The sequence below is a fragment of the Mauremys reevesii genome, linkage group 24 (assembly GCF_016161935.1).
Source record: "Mauremys reevesii isolate NIE-2019 linkage group 24, ASM1616193v1, whole genome shotgun sequence".
NCBI lineage: Eukaryota > Metazoa > Chordata > Testudines > Geoemydidae > Mauremys > Mauremys reevesii.
This window is the reverse complement of record NC_052646.1, coordinates 6,169,599-6,188,607: the sequence shown is the minus strand read 5'-3', so window position 1 is coordinate 6,188,607 and position 19,009 is coordinate 6,169,599. Positions and strand designations below refer to the sequence as shown.

At 49.7% G+C, this 19,009-nt stretch overlaps 1 protein-coding gene across 1 annotated transcript in view; it reads right to left on the bottom strand.

Moving 5' to 3' along the window:
* The window catches only part of VPS45 (vacuolar protein sorting 45 homolog), a 54,688-nt gene that overhangs the window by 10,995 nt on the left and 24,684 nt on the right, over positions 1–19,009 (bottom strand). Inside the window, exon 14 of the mRNA XM_039512672.1 lies at positions 9,962–10,093. Within this exon, the coding sequence (XP_039368606.1) occupies positions 9,962–10,093 (132 nt within the window). The remainder of the gene's footprint in view (positions 1–9,961; positions 10,094–19,009) is intronic.

Below are 19,009 nucleotides of genomic sequence, written 5' to 3'. Positions count from 1 at the left end.
AAAATCTCCTTGTTTATTGTGAGATATCAGCTCTAATCCAGGAGGAATAACAGCTAGTTCATTACAGGGAGGCCAGTGGATTACCAGAGGAGTCAGAATGTGATGGAAATGCAGTAAAAGCCTGGGAAGGCTTCCTTGTATTAAACAGCTCGGTCACAGCTTTCGATCCCACTGCACTTTGTTAAAAACCTCCTCGTGAGGTGCAGTCAGTGAGGAGGGGGTGAAGTGGAAGTGTCCAGGTCAGGGGTTCTCAACCTTTTTCTTTCTAAGACCTCCCCCCCCCCATGCTATAAAAACTCCAAGGCCCACCTGTGTCACAACAACTGTTTTTCTGCATAGAAAAGCCAGGGCCGGCTTGAGCTTTCTGTCCTGGGCGCCAGCAAGTCTAATACCAGCCCCCTTGAAACCTGCTCACGGCCCCCCAGGGGGCCCCGGACTCCTGGCTGAGAACCACTGGTCTAGTGCACAGATATCACAAAGAAACCCCAGGGGATAGATACGTGTCTGATTCCCTCAATATTTAATAATGACAAATCTGCCTTGTTTGAAGTTTGGAACTGGAGGAAAGTCGCTGGCCTGGGTTATGCAGGAGATCAGACAAGAAGATTAGAGGTTCCCTTCTGGCCATAAAAATAAATAAATCTACAAACCTCACATCCTGGGATTTCTAAGTAAGTTGCAAATATTTACACAAAAAAAGCGATGAATCCAAAAGGATCTGAGATTATAACCGTTTGCCCTTTTCTCTGGAACAGATCGTTAACAAATCCCCCAGACTCTTTAGAATGGAGCCACCGTGGTGTAATACGACAAAATGGCTTTAGGGTTCTGTTCTTGCAGGGTCAATAATGCTCAGCAAATTTACCATATTTCATATATATAAAGTCCATTAGTAAATAATCTTACATTGCCATGGTGCTTTTTGTCTGAAAGGCTCCTGAAGTTTGTAAGGTACTAAAGGAATTACTGAGTCTATTGTCCAAAGGCAAATCACCTCTGGGCTGGAACGCAGCAGTCGCTTTCAATGGACGGCAAATGCTTTGCAACAAGAAAAATGATGTATCCAATAGAGACTGCAGGAGGAATTTCAGGTGGGAAGGAGTATACGGTGTTAGCCAAATTGAAATTTAGCCGCAACACTGGGATTCACTGAATTGTCTCAAGGGGTCAGACCCTCCATTTGAGCTCTCACCTCCAGCAATACAGCTTCTCCTAGCACCATGGGGGAAACACTGGTTCAGCACGAACACGGGGAAGAATCCCTCCTGCTGTGCTCCCTGACCCTCTCCCTGCTGCGAGTGGGATTTTCCCCTCGGAGCTCTCCCATCCAAGTACTGGCCCACGCCCAACCCTGAATGGTTTATAAGACCAGAGATCACGGCCAAATGCAAAACGACGGGATACCCTGTCAGCCAGCTCCTTTCAATGCATTGCTCACGTTGTTACAGACGTTTTCTGTGGCCTCATCCTGTATCACGGCGCTTGCAGACATGCTGTAACTACCCAGAAATTCCTAGACTGTAAGGTCTAAAGGGGCCATTGCATCATCTCGTCTGACCTGCTGTATAACCCAGACCAGAGAATTCTTCCCACTTACCCCTGGACTGAGCCTAGTAACTTGTTTGGCTAAAGCAGCTGCCAGCAACACACCCAGTCCTGATCTGAAGACATCAAGAGCTGGAGAAGCCACCACTTTCCTTGGGAGTTTGTTCCAACAGTGACTCTCCCTCGCTGATAACAGTTTGTGCCTTATTTCTAATTTGAATTTGTCTGGTGTCAGCTTCCAGCCCAGGGGTCTTGTCCTGCCTTTCTCCGCTGGATTAAAGAGCCCGTTAGTACCTGGTACTTTCTCCCTGTGAAGGTCTTTATATTCTAATGGAGTCACTGCTCGATCTTTTCGATACCCTGTCTGGCAGGCGTTGTTCCATCACTCAGCCATGGCCTCATCTTCTGAGAACGCCCAAAGGGAAGCAGTTGGTGCCAGCTCTGAAGTGGCTGGCTTTTGGGGAGAGGAAAGCCTGGCCCCTGGGAACTGGTCTGAGACACTAACTCCTTTCATCTATGTGACACCAAAGAACCATCAGACAGAGAACTTTCAATCCCTACCAATCCGGGCTGGATCTGAACCAGTGACCTGTAGAGGAAAAGGGACTTGAGAAAGATGTCTGAGCTGTCTATGACACTCAGGTTCATACACTATGGGTTGGACCCTTCTGTGCCTTGCACCTCGGGAGACCTGGGCTCTGCTCCCGTCACTTTGCCCCTCTCTATATCCTAGAGCTTCTGATATTTGACCTTCCTTTGGAAAATGCTTTGAGATCTATGGATGGAAAGCACTGATTTTATCAGCATTACGGTGATGCCTGCCTCACCCAGTGGGTGAAAAAGAGCAAAAAATAAAATAAAATAAATTAAAAAAAAATCGAATCATGTCCTTTTCAGACGAGGATCCCTGCTAATCCCCATCCAGAGATGTGTGGGCAGGACCCTGCGATAACACGACATCCATCTTTTTTCTCTCCTCCTTTGAAATGCAAATGGTGTTACTGCATCCTACCTTTTCTGTAAATAATTCAGACACGGCGCCAAGCGGCGGTCAGGGGAGAAGGCCTAACTAGCTGACGTTACTCGGTACAGCAGGAATCTAAGCACAGCCTGTAAGGGTGGCTCCAGCACTTGGCTTCTGGGATCCCGTACCAAAAAGACAACGTGCCAGCTGATTTACAAAAACTAGCAGCACTTTGCCTGGAGCTACAAGAACAGTCAGCATTCTGGCATCCTCTTGGGTGATCAGAGCAAAGAACCCCTGTCTATATCCCGGTGTGTCATTTTCACTGACAAATTCCTTCTTCTTGACGCTTCAGCGAAGGCCAAATGCTAGATCGGTTTAATATCTGGTGTGCACTCAGGTAGAGTGTGTGCTTAGATACTAGAGTGATGGGCAGTGGTATAAATCCCTAACAGAAGCTTTTCCATCTCTCAGCTCTGTGGTTTACCTTCCTTGCAGGGCCCTGGTAATTCTAACACCATCGCTACGGCTAATATAGGTCATCTCGTAGCAAGGCTGCTCCAGGTTTAATTGAATCACGCTAGTGCCTAGAAGTCCCAGCCAGAATCGGGACCCCACTGAGCAAGGCCCAGACACAGAATTGGAGCCTGTCCCGATCTAAGGGTGTGTCTGCACTGCAATCTGAAGTGTGATTGCAGCACAGGTAGCCAGACCTGCACTAGCACAGCTGAAAAAAGGCAGTTTAGATGCAGTGGAACAGCTGAAGCATGGGCTAGCAATGCAAGTACAACCTCTGGGTTCTGGGCAGCTTGTATGGTGTAGACATACCCTAAACAGACAAAGTGTGGGAAAGGAAACTGAGGCACAGACAGGGCAAATGACTTGCCCAAGGTCACACAACAGATCAGTGGCAGAGGTGGGAATGGAACCCCTATCTCCTGATTCCCAGTCCAGTGCCTTATCCATTGGACCATGCAACCTCTTCTGCCTTCCTCTAGCCTAATCAATACACTGCTGCCAAAGTCCTCTCTAGTCCAACCACGTCACCCCACTCTTCCAAGCCCTTGGCTGACTTTGATCTGTATCAAACAGAAGCTCCTTATCCTCACAACCAGGGACCCTGCCTATGTGTGTGCCATCGCGACACACACACACACTGACTCTCTCTCCACCTGCTCCCCAACCCCCAGATGCAGAATCATGCAGTGAGTACTAAAAATGAAGGGTGGCTTTTTCAAAACCAAGTGGGTGAGTGGTTCTCAGCTTGGGGTTACGGGCTTTGGTGGGGTAGGGTCCAGGGCCACAGCCACCCTGTCTTTCCTAAATTGCTAGAAGGGAGACAGTAAAGAGCCTCTGGAGGAAACATCTGGAGAAGTTCCCTTGCCGAGCCAGTGAAACTTCAAGCCTACCATCAAACAGACAGGAAAACATGGTTAAAGAGCCCTGCCTCCCCTCTGCTCTAGGGACACAGCTAGGAGATGCGGAGCTGTTCAGTGGAGTGTGTTAATGGTATTGCAGCTACTTTGCAGAGCCTTTCCAATACGTGTTGTCTCCAAGTGTTACACTGTACATGTAGTTTAGTTCACTGGTGAATCAGTTACACAGATCCTCTTTCAAGGCAGGTCTCAGCCTTCAATACTGGGTGAAAGTTATACCTGTCAGGAGATCTCCGCTATCGGTTACGCTCTGCCATTGCTCCGTATTTCATTACGGCGCAGAGGCTGTCAAGCCATCAAGATTTGCAATGGGGCTTTTGTTATAAGGCTAATTTTGCCATTCACCAAAACATCTGATCAGTCTCAAAATGGGTAGACTGGACCTGGAGATGAGGCAGAAGCTTTTCCCAAAATTTCAAGTGACACAAATTGGGGGTTCCGGGATTATGGCGCCCTTAGAGGTGTTCAACACTTGAACCTGGTCTCTACTGGCAAAATTACCTCTTGCTGACAACAGGTGTCAGCAACGGGTGCATCTAAACATGGATTAGCTGCAAATGTAACACAATCTTTTCAGGACAGTTTCAGAAACAGCGATTAAGAGCTGCCTGGTACGGGATTCAACTGGAAGTGGGGAGATGACCTTGAGGCAGGTCCTACAAAAACAAATAGCTGCCGTGGGCTTTGAGCATGCTGGCTGAACGGCACTGTGCAAGTGCAAAGCGATAGTGGGACGAGAACGAAGAATCTAAAATTCAACGGGCTCTCAAGAGCAACGGGTGCCTTGTTCTAAAGTGCACCATGGATTGTAGCAGAGTTGCTGGGGGGGGGGGGGGGGGGGACTTTGTCAACCACCGGGGCAAGGCCTGGGATCATATCCACCTGCAAGGGGAGGCATGACAGGAAGGATGGTCCAGTGGTTAGGGGGGAAATTCTGGTCAATTCCCATCTCTGCCACAGACTTCCTGGGTGACCTTGGACAAGCCTCTTAAACCTCTCCATGCCTCAGTTTCCCATCTGTACAACAGGGATAACAGCACTGTCCTGCCTCACAGGGGTGCACAGGATAAATACATGAAAGAGGGGGAGGCACTCAGGTACAGTGGTGACAGGGCCAGACAAGGACCTTAGATAGACAATGTCCTTTTAACTGTTCTGTGCAATTGTCCAGGTTCTGCAGGTTCTCTAAGAAAAAACTCTTGGCCCTCAAGCTGGGGAGCAGCCTCCAGCCTCCTCCAACCCTTCCCACAGCTTCTGTTTCAGAGTCATTAGAAAGGAGGGATTCAACTGTGGGCAGCACATGGCCAAGTACGCCAGTAGTGAGGGGAATCTGCCTTTCGAAGATGTGCAGTGAGGGATGTGTCAGGACTAACTCACTAGCTGGAAAGGCTAAAGTTTCATGTCTCTGAGATAGATGCCACCGCCCCCCTCCCCAGTCTTCTCTGGTAACTGCATCTGCCCCCCTCCCCGCCCTTTCTCCCCATCCACCCTGGGAAGAGCTTATATCAACAGCAGTGATGGCACTTGGCAGGACAGCCCTCTGGGCCTCTGCAAAATGCGGATTCTGGATTGGCAACTGTGTGTCATCTTAGTGCTACCGAGGCGTCACAGTACAGCCTGCGGTATGTGTACGCTGCGGACAGGGGGCATGACTCCAGCTTGGGCAGAAGTCCATGCGCTAGCTCTGCTCAAGCGAGGGCGATAAAAATAGCGGCATGGCAGCCGTGACTAGCTGCCCGAGCACGTACCTAGGCTCTCAGACGGCGCTGTACTCTGGCAGCTTGCCTAGGCTGCAGCCTGGACACCGCCACAGATGTCAGCCATTAAGCTCAGGCCACGGCCAACCTCCTAGAGCGAGGAGCTTAGGCCCAGGCCTCCAAGAGTCAGAGACCAGGAGTTCTGTTCCTGGTTTTAATACTGACTTGCCATTGGCCTAGGACAACACCCCCCACTTTGTGCCTCAGTTTCTCATCTGTAAGGCAGGGATAGTTACTACATACTTCAGAGAGTTCCCCCAGGTAAGGAAAGGCTCCCTGTTTAGCACCATGCTAAGTAGATGCTTAACTGCGACGAAGCCAATGGGAATTCAGCACACGTTTAAAGTTAAGCATGTGAGTAAGTGCTTGGCTGAACAGGAATGGACTTAAGCAGATGCTTAAATGCTCTGCTGAACCACGGCTGCTGGGAGAGGCAGTATGAGGTAATTAGCCTGGCATTTTCCCATGGGAGTTAGGTGCCTACCTCCTTTAAGCTCTTGGGGGAGCATCACAGCCTCAGTGTGTGTAAAACGCTCTGCAATGGCCTGATGGACGATGTTATGGAAGCAGCAGTATTATGTTAGCTTCAGTATTAAACAAGCCACTGCTGAGACCATGTTACGGGGTTCAGGCTCCTTTTCCAAACTAGAGATCTATAGGGTGTGGGTTTTACTTTACTTCTCCACTTTGGGGGCCCGGGCTGCTTATGGCATCTAGCGCCTCTAAACATCCCTGGTGAATAGCCACCAGGTGGGAGGGCTTTGACCCAGTTTCCAATCCTGGAGGAAGCGGTCATTCAGCTGGGAAATGGATCTAAACAACCAGGGGTGCATTGCCGGCCTTTGCACCACACCTGGGGTTTCTCGGCTTCCACAAGCTCTTGCATTTGGGAGGGAATGTGCATTCGGCTGCTTGCTGGGAATTAGAGTAAATGGAACACCAGGAAGCTGGTTTTCAAAGTGATTCAGGAGCAATGGAGCCAGATGTTTTCACGGCAGTTGCATTTTTACAGGCCGGCTGCATCTTTCCAATTTTAGCAATTCCCTTTTTCCTGAGGGCCTATCGGACAAGGAGCAGCGAGCAGGACTGCAAAGTACTTTCTCTCTCCATTTTTAGCAATGCAGTTTAGCTCAAAGGCTAAAAATGGAGAGGGGGGGAAGGGATGAGACTGGAAAGCTGGCTAGTTTGGGTAGGGTTTGGTCAAAATGTGGCCTAATACACACTCGCCTTTGTAGCCCAGTTCGTAAGAGCCACTCGCATCTAGACTGGTGTCCAATTCGAGGGCTTTATTAACTGAAGGAAAAACTAACAGATTTCAGCGTGGACACTGCTGCACATATGTGAAAAAAATATGTTTGGTGGGAGTGGGGGTGAAAGCCACTGGATCGTGCAATACGATACAAATTATTGCTGTGCAACCTGACTATATCTTGCGGGAGATGGAATTAGGATGGAGGTGCAGAAATGAGGCATTTAAAAGTCCAGCATAATAGGTACAGTAGCAAAAATGCGTCTATATGGCCTAAAAGCCAAGCCACTTTATTATCTCTGCCTATACATACACTCTACATTTGAACTCAAGTCTTAGATGCACAGATCCTAAGGCCACGGTGGCCATCTAGTCTGGCCTGCTATACAGGAGCACAGGGAACTTCCTCAAATTAATCCCTAGAGCAGAACCTTTAGAAAAACATCCAATTTTGATTTAAAATGGGCAGTGATGGAGAAACACCATGACCCTTGGGAAACTGATACAATGGTTAATTAGTCTCACCGTTAAAAGCGTGCGACTTATTGCCAGTCTGAATTTGTTTAGCCTCAACATCCAGCCATTGGTTGATGTCAGACCTTTCTCTCCCAAACTGAAGAGCCCATTATTAAATATTTGTTCCCCATGTAGATACTTAGAGGCTGATCAAGTCACCCCTTCACCTTCTCTTTGTCAAGCTAAGTAGATCGTGACAAACTCAAGGATCTCAATCGGTCTTAGTAACAGAAAGATCAAAAAAGTGCTCAGGAGTCTAACCTTTTATAACTCACTTCAACACACACACACACACACACACACCCCCATTAGGCTCTCTTATAAAGCTGTGTGAAACTTATGTAAGAAAATCCAAGTGAAACCAATTCACATTCAAAAACCTGAATCGAGGCCATGAACCTCTGCCACGGTGCCTATATGAAAATTGTCCACTTAATAATGGCTTGAGGGTCAGATGGGGTCGTTGGCCTTTAGTTTAAATATTTATTGGGCTAAAATGGGTGTGTGTGTGTGTGTGTGTGTGTGTGTGTGTGTGTATGTGTGAGAGAGAGAGTGTGAGTGTGAGTGTGAGAGTGAGAGAGAAGATAATAGATTGAATGTATCCAAATGCATCGCTCCACATGCTTTGATGTCATTTAGACTGCAAGCTCTTCTGGATGGGGACTGTTTCACCCTGTGTGTTTGCACAGAGTTTAGCACAATAGAGCCCTGATCTAGGCGCTACCAGAATAGAACTGACAGAAGCTCACAAACTTTTTGGAAAACTTGGTCCAGCTGGTGAACCCTTGTGGGTTGGATGGCTGGACCCGAGGGCAGAGATGGGTCCTTGGGGTGGGGGGTGGGGGTGCGCACCGCAGGCCAGTTAGAGTGTCTAGGAGAATGTTAACACTCAGGAATTGCAGAATGAGAGGCAGAGATTTTCCAAAGCTGTCTAGGGGGTTTGGACACTCCACTCCCATTCATTCTAAACAAGTCCCATTTGCCCAAAGCCCTTAGTCAGCTTTGAATACTGCAGCCTGAACGTTTAAATATAACGTCACCTTAATGATGTTCCATCCTATGCATCCGATGAAGTGAGCTGTAGCCCATGAAAGCTTATGCTTGAATAAATGTGTTAGTCTCTAAGGTGCCACAAGTCCTCCTGTTCTTTTTGCGGATACAGACTAACACGGCTGCTACTCTGAAACCTTAATGATACAGTTTGCATTTAAGCTTAATGAGGTTTAAGCCTCCCCCTCCCATCCATCCCTACAGAGCAGAGTGGGCCCTTTAAGTTCAGAGCAGCTGTTGGATAACTCCAGGGACTGCCCCAGCACTTAGATTTCACCACATTTTGTGACAGAGCACATGGGATGGATTCAGGTCACCTGTCACGTTCCTTCTAACTTTACCCTCCTGTTCCCAATCAACTGGGGAGACTTAATTATGAAAGGGAGAGAATGGGATATTGAGAGGAAGAATTGAAAGAATTCTTGGTTCTCTGCTTAGCTAGCAGCTGGCATGGGAGAGAAGGAAATACTCCTGTCTGTTCCCCCACCCGCTGGCAGGAGGTGGTAGTGTGGTACAGATGTATGGTCTAATTTCCCCCTTATTAGGATAACCGAATCCTCACGTGGATGCTTTGATCAGCACACGGGTCTGTGAAATAGTGCCCATGTTTGGAAACTGGGCTCATAAGTTTCATCAGCTGATAACATCACACAAGTCCCAGTTGCTTTCTGGAGAAAGCAAGATGGTATTCAGAGGAACTAAGAGGGAATTTTAGGGTTGGATCACCTGCTTCCATTGCGGTGGAAATGCTATGCCATTGGCACTGCCCAGCCCAAAGCCACGAAGAAGTTAGTTGCCTGGAATGTTTCAGGGGCAGCACTGGTAACATAGGAGCAAGGAGAATTAAGGGTGATCAGCACACCCAAGAGTCTTGAAGGATCAAGCCTGTACAAATGGCCCATCTCTTACGGGAGGAGATTGAGGTGCTTGGCAGGTTGGGAATGAAAGCTCCTTTCGTAAGAGAGCAACGCGAAGAGCAGTCGGTGCTGTGCAGAGCTGCAGACAGCGCAGAGATTGCAAGCACAGAGCCTGCTTCCGATCTCACTTACACCAGTGGAACGCAACTGACCTCAGCAGATTCACTGCTGATTTATGCCAGAGCGACCGAGAGCAGAATCAAGCGTGTGGTGTGGATTTCCGGGCATTCCCTTACCTTCCCATTCATACTACAGTGGGCAGCACATTCAAAGCAGGAGAAACTATGCACATACACCTCTCTGTACCCAGAACTTTTATCTTTGACTTTCAAGTTCCTTAAACCTTCAGCTTGACAATCTCTCCCAGAGCCAACAAGTCATTGGGGCTACCCCTAGCAGGTAGGGTTAGACCAGAGATCCGACTATTCAGCGGTGCCCTGGGGCGCTGAAATTCTCCTCTGGGTCACAGACCTAGACTCAGATCAACCATTTTCAAACCCATGGGACAGGGCTCCGGTCGTCATTACCTTTTCGTGTTGTGGATGGTGGTCCCGCCCAACACGATCCGGACCCCAGGGGTGGTGCGGTTAAGGTTATACACAGTTAACGCCTCTTCATAGGTTGCTCCTCCAATGATAAACACAATAATATCTTGAGGCCTGCAGTGAAAAGGGAGAGCTCTTTAAACGAAGCAGGACAAAGCATTAGACAACACAGCCTAGGGTTACATCCTGCCCTGGCCAGGGACATGGATTGAGCAAGCCAGTGGATTTTCCCTATATCGAATTTCTGTGACGCACGGGACCCTGGAGGGGCAATGATGCAGTAGCACATAATGTGGCATTTAAACACCATACCCTGCTAAACACGTACACAATGTGCGAACGGTTCTGAAAAAGTGGTAGCGCCTCCTGAGCGACACCCAGGCAGGATCTGTATCCCCATCCTCCACCATGACACATCCACCAATGTTTAATGCATGAGCATGACCCTGCTGGGGCTGTTAAATTAAGATCAATTTAGGAGTCAAACGAGGGCAGCGACCCGTCTTGGTCTTGGCTCGACTCAGCTGCAGCCTTTCTGGCTCATTATGGAATTGGTGGGATTATGCCTAGTTCACCTGAGATTATAATCCCTAAAGAGCCTAGGAGCACAGGATTTTGCAGGGAAGCTGCAGGCTGGGGTGCCTTCACCTCAGTACGCGCAGAGACAGACACGTGGCCCTGAATATTTTGACTTCCCCAAGAAAGCCGACACCTCGATCTCTCCCTCCTCACACCCCCTACCCCATTTCTCACTCACTCCCCCAGTCACCCAGCTGGCTCAGAGGTACGAGGGGTTGGTCCTGGCTCGTGAGCCACCTTTGCTGTCGTATAAGAGATCTGTGAACCCTAGAGCGCACTGCACGGGTTCTACAGGAGACGGTGCTGTGCATCCTCTCGGGCGACTCCAATAACGTACCTTGCGGAGTTCGAAAGCATCTCTCTACAGGGCAGATGAGTCTTGACCCAACCTCCTGGTTACCTGCTGTGCTCTCTAACCCCTCAAGCTGGATCTCTGTTCGGCAGCCAGGTATTCGCTTAGATTAGAGCCGCTTGCTGCAACAGTCGGAATGGCAGCAATTCGTCTGCGTGGGCCGCACAAGCTCCTGATCAGAAGCAAGACCCAAACTGTCAGAAAGTAGTTTCGCGTATAGGGTGCCCAGAATCTGGCAACTCAAGCCAGATTTTAGAAGTTCTTGGAAGCTGCGGGTAGTTGGCCCATCTGAAAATCAGATCCTGGGTGCCAATTTTTAGGTACCTAATATTACAGGGCACTTGGGAAAACATGGTTCTCAGAGTTATGTTAAACAGAGAAATTGCTTCCTGAGGCATTCAACAGACTTCAACACAAGTTTCATCTGCAGTCAGTGTATAATCTCCTCGTGCTGTTCTTTGGAACAGCTGATAGTGGCTTAGCTTCAGCTGTGTAGCTCTCTTGAAAGGACAGGGTTTTTTTAATCAGAGAGACGTCCCTTGTCGAAAAGGCCTGAAAAGGCACATGAACACGCCAGCCTGGCTGTTCCGCACTGGAGCTCTGCGGACGCAACGATGCGATTTATCATGCAGATGTTTTGGGCTGTCAGTCAGGAGCAGTTATACGGTGGGAGAATATCAGGATTTCGGCAGCACAGTGTACGTAGCATTCACAACATTCCCAGCGAGCCAGGATTCTGTGCAGCGATCGCTCCCCGAAGAGTTAGAGTCCCGCGAACAAAAGCAAGCGGTGAAATCTTCTGCACTGCAGCCTTAAGATAAGCAGGCTATATACAGCGACTGCATGTTCAGAATGTGCAGGTTCAAATGTTTCACTACCGCACACGACGAAGTTTCTACGCATGAGCAAGGATGCAAGTCGCTGAGCCAGCCCTGGAGGATGGAGACTGCTGGGCCATGGCTTTTAGCTGGCCTCTTTGGAAACTGGATGCAAATTTGCCCAGCTCTTTTGCGGATGGAGGAGGGGGAAATCTAACAAACCATAGTCTGCTGTACTGAAGAGCAATTCTGAATCCCTCTTCAAGACCCACTTCTGCTGTGATGCCTAAGAGAGATCAGCCAAATCACCGATGGCTAGAAAGAGAGGCCAGTGGCACCAGTTGACAATGTGCTTTGTAATAACTGAAAGAGGGGTGTGTGGGGGGGGTGCATGGTACTGCAAGGTTAATAGATAAAATCCCTACTTTACCGGAGAGCTGAAAGTGTGGCTGCAGGTCCAGCACACAGCTGGGAGTCAGGACTTTGGGGCTCTGTTCCCAGGTCTGCTAGCGACTTGCTCGGTTACCCCAGGGCACGTGGTGTTTGCTCCTTTGGGAAGCAGGTATAACACCTATCTGCTGTGGGGCTCACAGTGGTTATGTCTCACAAATCCCAACCAGCCAATGACATCTGTTAAATTGAACTAGTGACTGTAACTGGATCAGTAAAGCAACAGGCAAACAAAATAAGCAATTTAGCAGAGGGAGACAGTCCCTTAGTTACACGGTCACCCACCCCCACTTCATCCACGGGGTCAGTCTCCAAGCAGCTCCAGCTCACAAGGCCTAAGGGATTTACATTCCCAAATCCCCAACTATCTCCCTTTGGCTCCTTCAGAACGACCAGCCTGAAGCTCGACATCCCAGCATGCTCCAGGCTTGCTTACTGTCACCGCCCAATCACCCTTGTTTCCAAGGCTCCCTGCACCACCACCATGAAGTGCTTTGAGATCCGCAGATCCCAGGAGGTACAGCCGCCCCAGGCAGGCAGCGAGCCTGCCCTAGAAGTCAGGGCTACGTTCCTGTGCAGGAAGTCGATCCCAATGCACGAGGCCGAGAACACGCACGATCAGCCTAGCGGCTGCAGCACAGCAGGGCACTGTATTCGCTGGAGGGAGCAGCGGGGGGCTTACTGCCCAGATGGAGCCCAGACAGAGGGGTCTGGCATTGGCTGTTCTTTGTCTCTGGACCCAGGGACAATCAGATCTTGGCTGCTTCCAATGGTGCTAAACAGATTTTTTTTAAAAAACCACCCCAGCAAAGGAGGAACCCAGAATGCACATGAAAACAGTAAGTATCAACGCAGCTCATCCTGACCTTACTCCTCTGCCCACACTACCCCTGCAGTAGCTTCAGTGAAAGCACTAGTGGTCTTACAGATACATTGGGGAGGTCTAGTCATACTTAACATCATGACCCAGAAGAGGCAGATCAGAGTCAGGCAGCTTAGCTCCGCAGTTGATACCAACTTGGGAGAAGAGGTGAGGACCAAATTACTTTGACGGTGTCAACCCTCTTTCAAACCCTCCACTGCTCCCCCTTCTCCATCAAACAAACCTCAGCTGATTGAAAGTGAATACCCGGCCCGTCCGAGTCCACCCCCACCTACCCTCATCTTTCATTTGCTATGGAGCTGTTAACGTTCGCCTCTGATCGGCCTCTGGCTTTTCACACAAGTGAGGAGGGAGCTCCCTCTAAACATCTGCCTTCAAATCCCTCCTTCCACAAACTCTCTGCCCTGATGCCGCTAAAACCTTCACAACAGTTCGGCTGAGACCGCTGCCTAGTGTCACTGACCAAGATTGTCTCACTGGTTAGTTGTACTCCCCTGTCTGTGGGTCTCCACCCATTTGCGGAGAAGAAAGGACCTTACCCATTTTACGGAATCCTGGTCAGACCAGGTTTCCAAACACGGTGGTATTCTTATTCTGAACAGGGCAAATCCTCATTTGAGTGGAGTCCAGGTCACAGAAACCCCCACAACTGGCACCGCATTGCGCAGATCTAGCTACCACAGTAAGCTGCCCAGCTGCCCAGCAAAGCCACTGTCAGACAAGAGTGTGGCAGAATCAAGCCTGACAAGCATTGTAAGAGGAAAGATGGCCTTGTGGGTAAGCTACTGGGCTGGGACACGTGGGATCGCAGCCCTGCTACAGACTCTCTCTGACCTTGGGCAAGTCACTTCGTCTCTCTCTGACTCAGTTCCCCACCTATAAAACAAGGATAATCACCCTTCCTTACTCCCACCCTCTGTGTCTTGTCTATTTAGACTGTGAGCCCTTTGGGGAACAGACAGTCTCTGACTACATGTATGTACAGCACCTAACACAATGGGGCCCTGATCTCAGCTGGAGCCTCTATGAGCTACTGTAATACGAACAATGAGCTTTTGGAGAGCTGTAGCTAGCATGACTCAAGCAGTAGTGTTGATGGGCCTGCATTTGTATGGCAAATAGGAGGAGAATGACATTTAAACAGCAGGAGAAGGAGAGTTGGAAGCGAAAGATTAAGTGGAATTGCTTGGAACCCTGCTCGATGCTTTACAGAGATTCCCCTCCCCTCCTTGCTGCTAATTTGGACCAGAAGCTTCTCCCCCACAAGAGCATAATATTTATTACGTCCACTCACACGGAGAGGCCTTGAGAAATTCTTTGCTGTTCAAGCAGTTGCCTCCCTTTGATGGTGAAATACAAAGCGTTTCATCCTGCCCTTTAGCTGAACTCGCGTCAATCACTGTAATGCCGTCCGCTGAAACCACAAGCAGCAACAATCTAGTCTGTTTGCCCTGGGCTGGGTTTTAAGGGATTCCCTGACATGTATTATCAATGTTGTGAAGTTTATAATAAGTTTAAGGTGGCTCCTCTCTCAGTTCCTTTGGAATGTTTCAGGATAGATTTTAAGGCCTGATTAATTTTCCATCAATCTATCTATCTAAGGTACGTCTGTGGCCCCCATGACCCTGGAACCTAAGTACTTCACAATCTAATACATTTATCCTCTGTGGGAGAGCTGGATTATGATCCCCGTCGTACAGAGAGTGAGAGCTGTGTTTATAATTCCTGCACTAGGTCTGACTGAGTGCAGGGGCGGCCGGGGCTCACCGCCAAAGTACATCACTAGGCTCTCAGACGGGACTGGACTTGGGTTGGCTAGCTTGTCCCGCCACCCCACCGACACGTCTATTTTCAGCGCGCTAGCTTGATCAGAGCTAGCATGGGTATGTCTCCTTGGGCTGGGAATCACCCCCAGCCTGAAGTGTACACGTGCCCTAAGCAACTCAGATAGGAGCAGAGAACTGAATGCAGGTCTCCTGAGTCTCAGACTAGTAGTGTAACCACCAGGCCATCTGTACACTGAGTCCTGGATTTCTGGTGCTCCAGCACCTTAAACAAACTGGGGTACGTTCTCCCCCATCAGTGCCTGCAGGCAGACCACCCAGTGGTCTGAGCCAGCCCCATGAGGCACGGTGGGCCTGGAACCAGTGGTGCAGCAGGAAGCGGTGCATGAATCTCCAGGGGGCGCTCCACCCCGAGCCAGTGCTGCTGAACCTCGTGCCACAGTGGCACTGGGGGAAAAATACACTGCCACCCTCTGACCTCCTCTGGGAGCAAGCGGCAGGTCGGCTTATGTAGCCCACTTGGTCCTTGGCCTTTCAGCCGACATGGCCAGCTGTGCTAGTGGGTTTTGCCAAGAGGACTCCCGGCCCTTTGGAAGCAGGACAAGACCAAGTTAGGCCAACTTTCAGAATCTATTGCCCAGCCCTAAAAAAAATCATCATCATCATCAAGCACTGAATTAATTATTTTGTACTTTAAGAAAGGTGAAAATAACCCCCAGCTTTTATCTGGCACATCTAACTGTAGTTCTCAAAGTGCTTTTACAGATAGGGAAACTGAGGCACAGGGCAGGGCTGTGTCCTACTCAAGGTCATCCAGCAGGCTAGTGGCCGAGCTGGGAATAGAACCCAGGTCTCCTGAGACACAGGCCAAATGCTGCGTGGACTAGGCCACCCTGTCTCCCGCTGACAAAGAGAGACAAGAGTTGTAATTCTAAACAATCCCAAGGGGCTGCAACAAGGTGCTGGCATTCTGGGTACACCTAACTGTCTGGGGACAGCCCAGCTAATCTCATACCCCTGCACTACAGCCTCCAGCGGACAATCTGCGTGAGGCTCCACGATGCAGCCGGTATTTAATATTGCGCCCAGAGGCTCCAGTTGGGATCACCGTGCTAGGTGCTGTACTAACCCACGGGAAGACCTGCTCTGAAGAGCTCAGGGCCAAACATGGTTCGGTATCTCTGCCACTGCCTTTGGGAGTTTATTTTACTGAAGGCATAAGAACTGCCTGTGCTGATTATGTCAGTTACGAGGTTAGGCTGGTACTATTGGGGGGTGGGGGAAGATGGAAATTTGGTTTTCGTCCAGCTTAGCTATATTTTGTTTTTGACCTTCTTATTCGTTGGGAAATTAAACCCTGAGGAAATCCCCAAGGCCAGATTCTTGCATTCTAGGCCGCCCCACTGGAGACGAGCCCTTTTGGGGGCATCTCGTTGGAAACCAGCATGTTTAATGGCAGAGGGTTGAAACGAAGCCAGGAGGGGCTGGCTGGTTCAAGGAACCCTTTGCCCCTACCTCACTGGCTCCAATCAAGCCCAGATCTGTAGCGGCTGGGAACAGTTATTGCTGTTTGATGGCCTGTGTGAAATGAATTGGTGGGTCTCACTTCAGAGTCACTGGGCAAATGCCCATGTCAAAGAGAACAGAACTGGCCCCTTTGGCAGGTTGAGCGGAGAGGCCACAGAGACTGAAGTCCCATCTCAGCCTAGAGCAATCTCTCAAGGGCCAGGCTGGAGCATTTCCTAGGAGATGACTTGCATTTCTTGACATTCCTAGGGACACGCTTGCATTTCTGCTGCCTTCATCCCCATCCTGGGACAACCAGATGCCTTTCCCTTTCCAGCAGCCCCTTCCACAAGCCCCAAAATCCACTGCTGGATTTTTAAAGGAGCATCTGGCATTAGGCAGAGATTTCCTGGCACGTAGACAAACAATTCATCTCTTGTGCCCATAATTCTTTTCTCACTCAGAAATAAAGTGGTTAATGGCCCTGGCTGTCAGGCTGGAATCTGGATGCTTTTCCGTTCTGAAATATGTTTTCACTTGTGTCAGCTGGATCGCGACACCCTATGGTGGGGCTAAGGAAGGAAGCGAAAGCCGTGCAGGGTGTACCTCCCAGAGCCAGAGAAATTAACGAGCATTCTTGGACACACATCCTCCCCTCCCACTGAACCTCGAGCCCGAAGTCTGCGTCCCTTCTGCTCTAAAGGAGTTTGCAGTTTTAATTTAACCCAGCTTGCCCTGCAACAGCCACCCGATTTGTTGAAAATTATTAGCTCGCAAAATGTGACAGCTGCTGATAAAAGCTGGCAGGATCCAGCATGTGAGGGAAGTGATGATCGTTGCAACACTCTGCATGTAAAGCGCCTTCCGCAGAGGGTCGCCGAGCGCTTCATTGTGCCAACCCACCGGGGTTCATCAACAGAGAGTGAACTTAGGGTATTCAGCATCAGAGGCACAGGTGTCTACTACAGGAGCCAAAGGAATAACTCAAAGCTTGCAGCAATGGCAGGCTCGTATCCTCTAAGCAGACTGTTCATTAGAGGTGGCTTGAGCACCCTGAACCAGTATATAATTGAAGCAGAAACTCTGATTTACAGATGACCCCTCCATACCTTAGTTTCCCTAAGTAACTGGACCAAGAGCTGGGAATAGAAACCAGGTCTCCAGCCTCCCAATTCTGTGCCTTAAACCACAAGGCCATGATTTCCTCTCAGATGTCATTAAATCATTGGAACCTATACCTGCCTTTCATGGCCATAGGGCAGACCCATTCTTTTTCAGTTAGGACTACTAGCCAGCTTACTAGCCACACTGGGCAAAGGTCAGATTCTCACCAGAAATAACCACCACCAGCTCAGGAGGGCGTTAGCCATTGGGCTGTTTTTGGTTCTCTCCAAAGAAGGCCCCGGTGCCTTGGAATGGGGTTAGGGCGCACGGTGACTTCAGCAGATGAACACCCTGGAGGCGTGGGGCAGTGGTCTACACATCTCATCCAGGCTCTCTGGAAGCGCCTGAGTGCAATACAGCCCAGCACGTGGCCTAGCAAATACCAGGCTGACAAAGAACAGAGCGGGTCGTTTTAAACCTTCGTCCTGCTCGGCCACTCCAGCAGGTCAGAGAGTAGCTGTGTGACATTTCTCCGGCAGTTCCAAGGACTCTTGTTCTCTTAGTGCCAGGGCAGAGGAGGGCAGCTGGAGAGGGAGGGAGTGCAGCCGGGTTTGTCCGTCCATCTGTGTGCGTCACCAGTCTGTCCCCATTCCCCTTCCTGACTGCACCATCCTGCGAAGAGCGGTACTAAATTCTAACTCTTCCAGCAAGCCCGGACTCCACTGGCCAGAGATCTGATCCATCAGTAGCTGCACAAAAAGCTGGAATAATCACACTTTACACTTACAGTGCTAGCGGCTCTCAAGGGAGGCTCTCAAATATTGCAGTAAAGCCTCACACCCACCTTGTGAGCTAGGCCAGGCATTATCCCCAATCTACAGACAGGGAAATTATAGAAGTTCAGGGTTGGAAGGGACCTCAGGAGGTATCTAGTCCAACCCCCTGCTCAAAGCAGGGCCAACCCCAACTAAATCATCCCAGCCAGGGCTTTGTCAAACCAGGCCTTAAAAACCTCTAAGGATGGAGAATCCACCACCTCCTTAGGTAACCCTTCCAGTGCTTCACCACCCTCCTAGTGAAAAAGTTTTTCCTAATATCCAACCTAGACCTCCCCCACTGCAACTTGAGACCATTGTTCTGTCATCTGCTACCACTGAGAACAGCCGAGCTCCATCCCCTTTGGAACCCCCCTTCAGGTAGCTGAAGGTTGCTATCAAATCCCCCCTCACTCTTCTCTTCTGCAGACTAACTAAGCCCAGTTCCCTCAGCCTCTCCTCATAAGTCATGTGCCCCAGCCCCCTGATCATTTTCATTGCCCTCCACTGGACTCTCACTAATTTGTCCACATCCCTTCTGTAGTGGGGGGCCCAAAACTGGACGCAATACTCCAGACGTGGCCTCACCACTGCTGCATACAGGGGAATAATCACTCCCCTCGATCTGCTGGCAATGCTCCCACTAATGCAGCCCAATATGCTGTTAGCCTTCTTGGCAATGATGGCCCACTACTGACTCATATCCCGCTTCTCGTCCACTGTAATCCCCAGGTTCTTT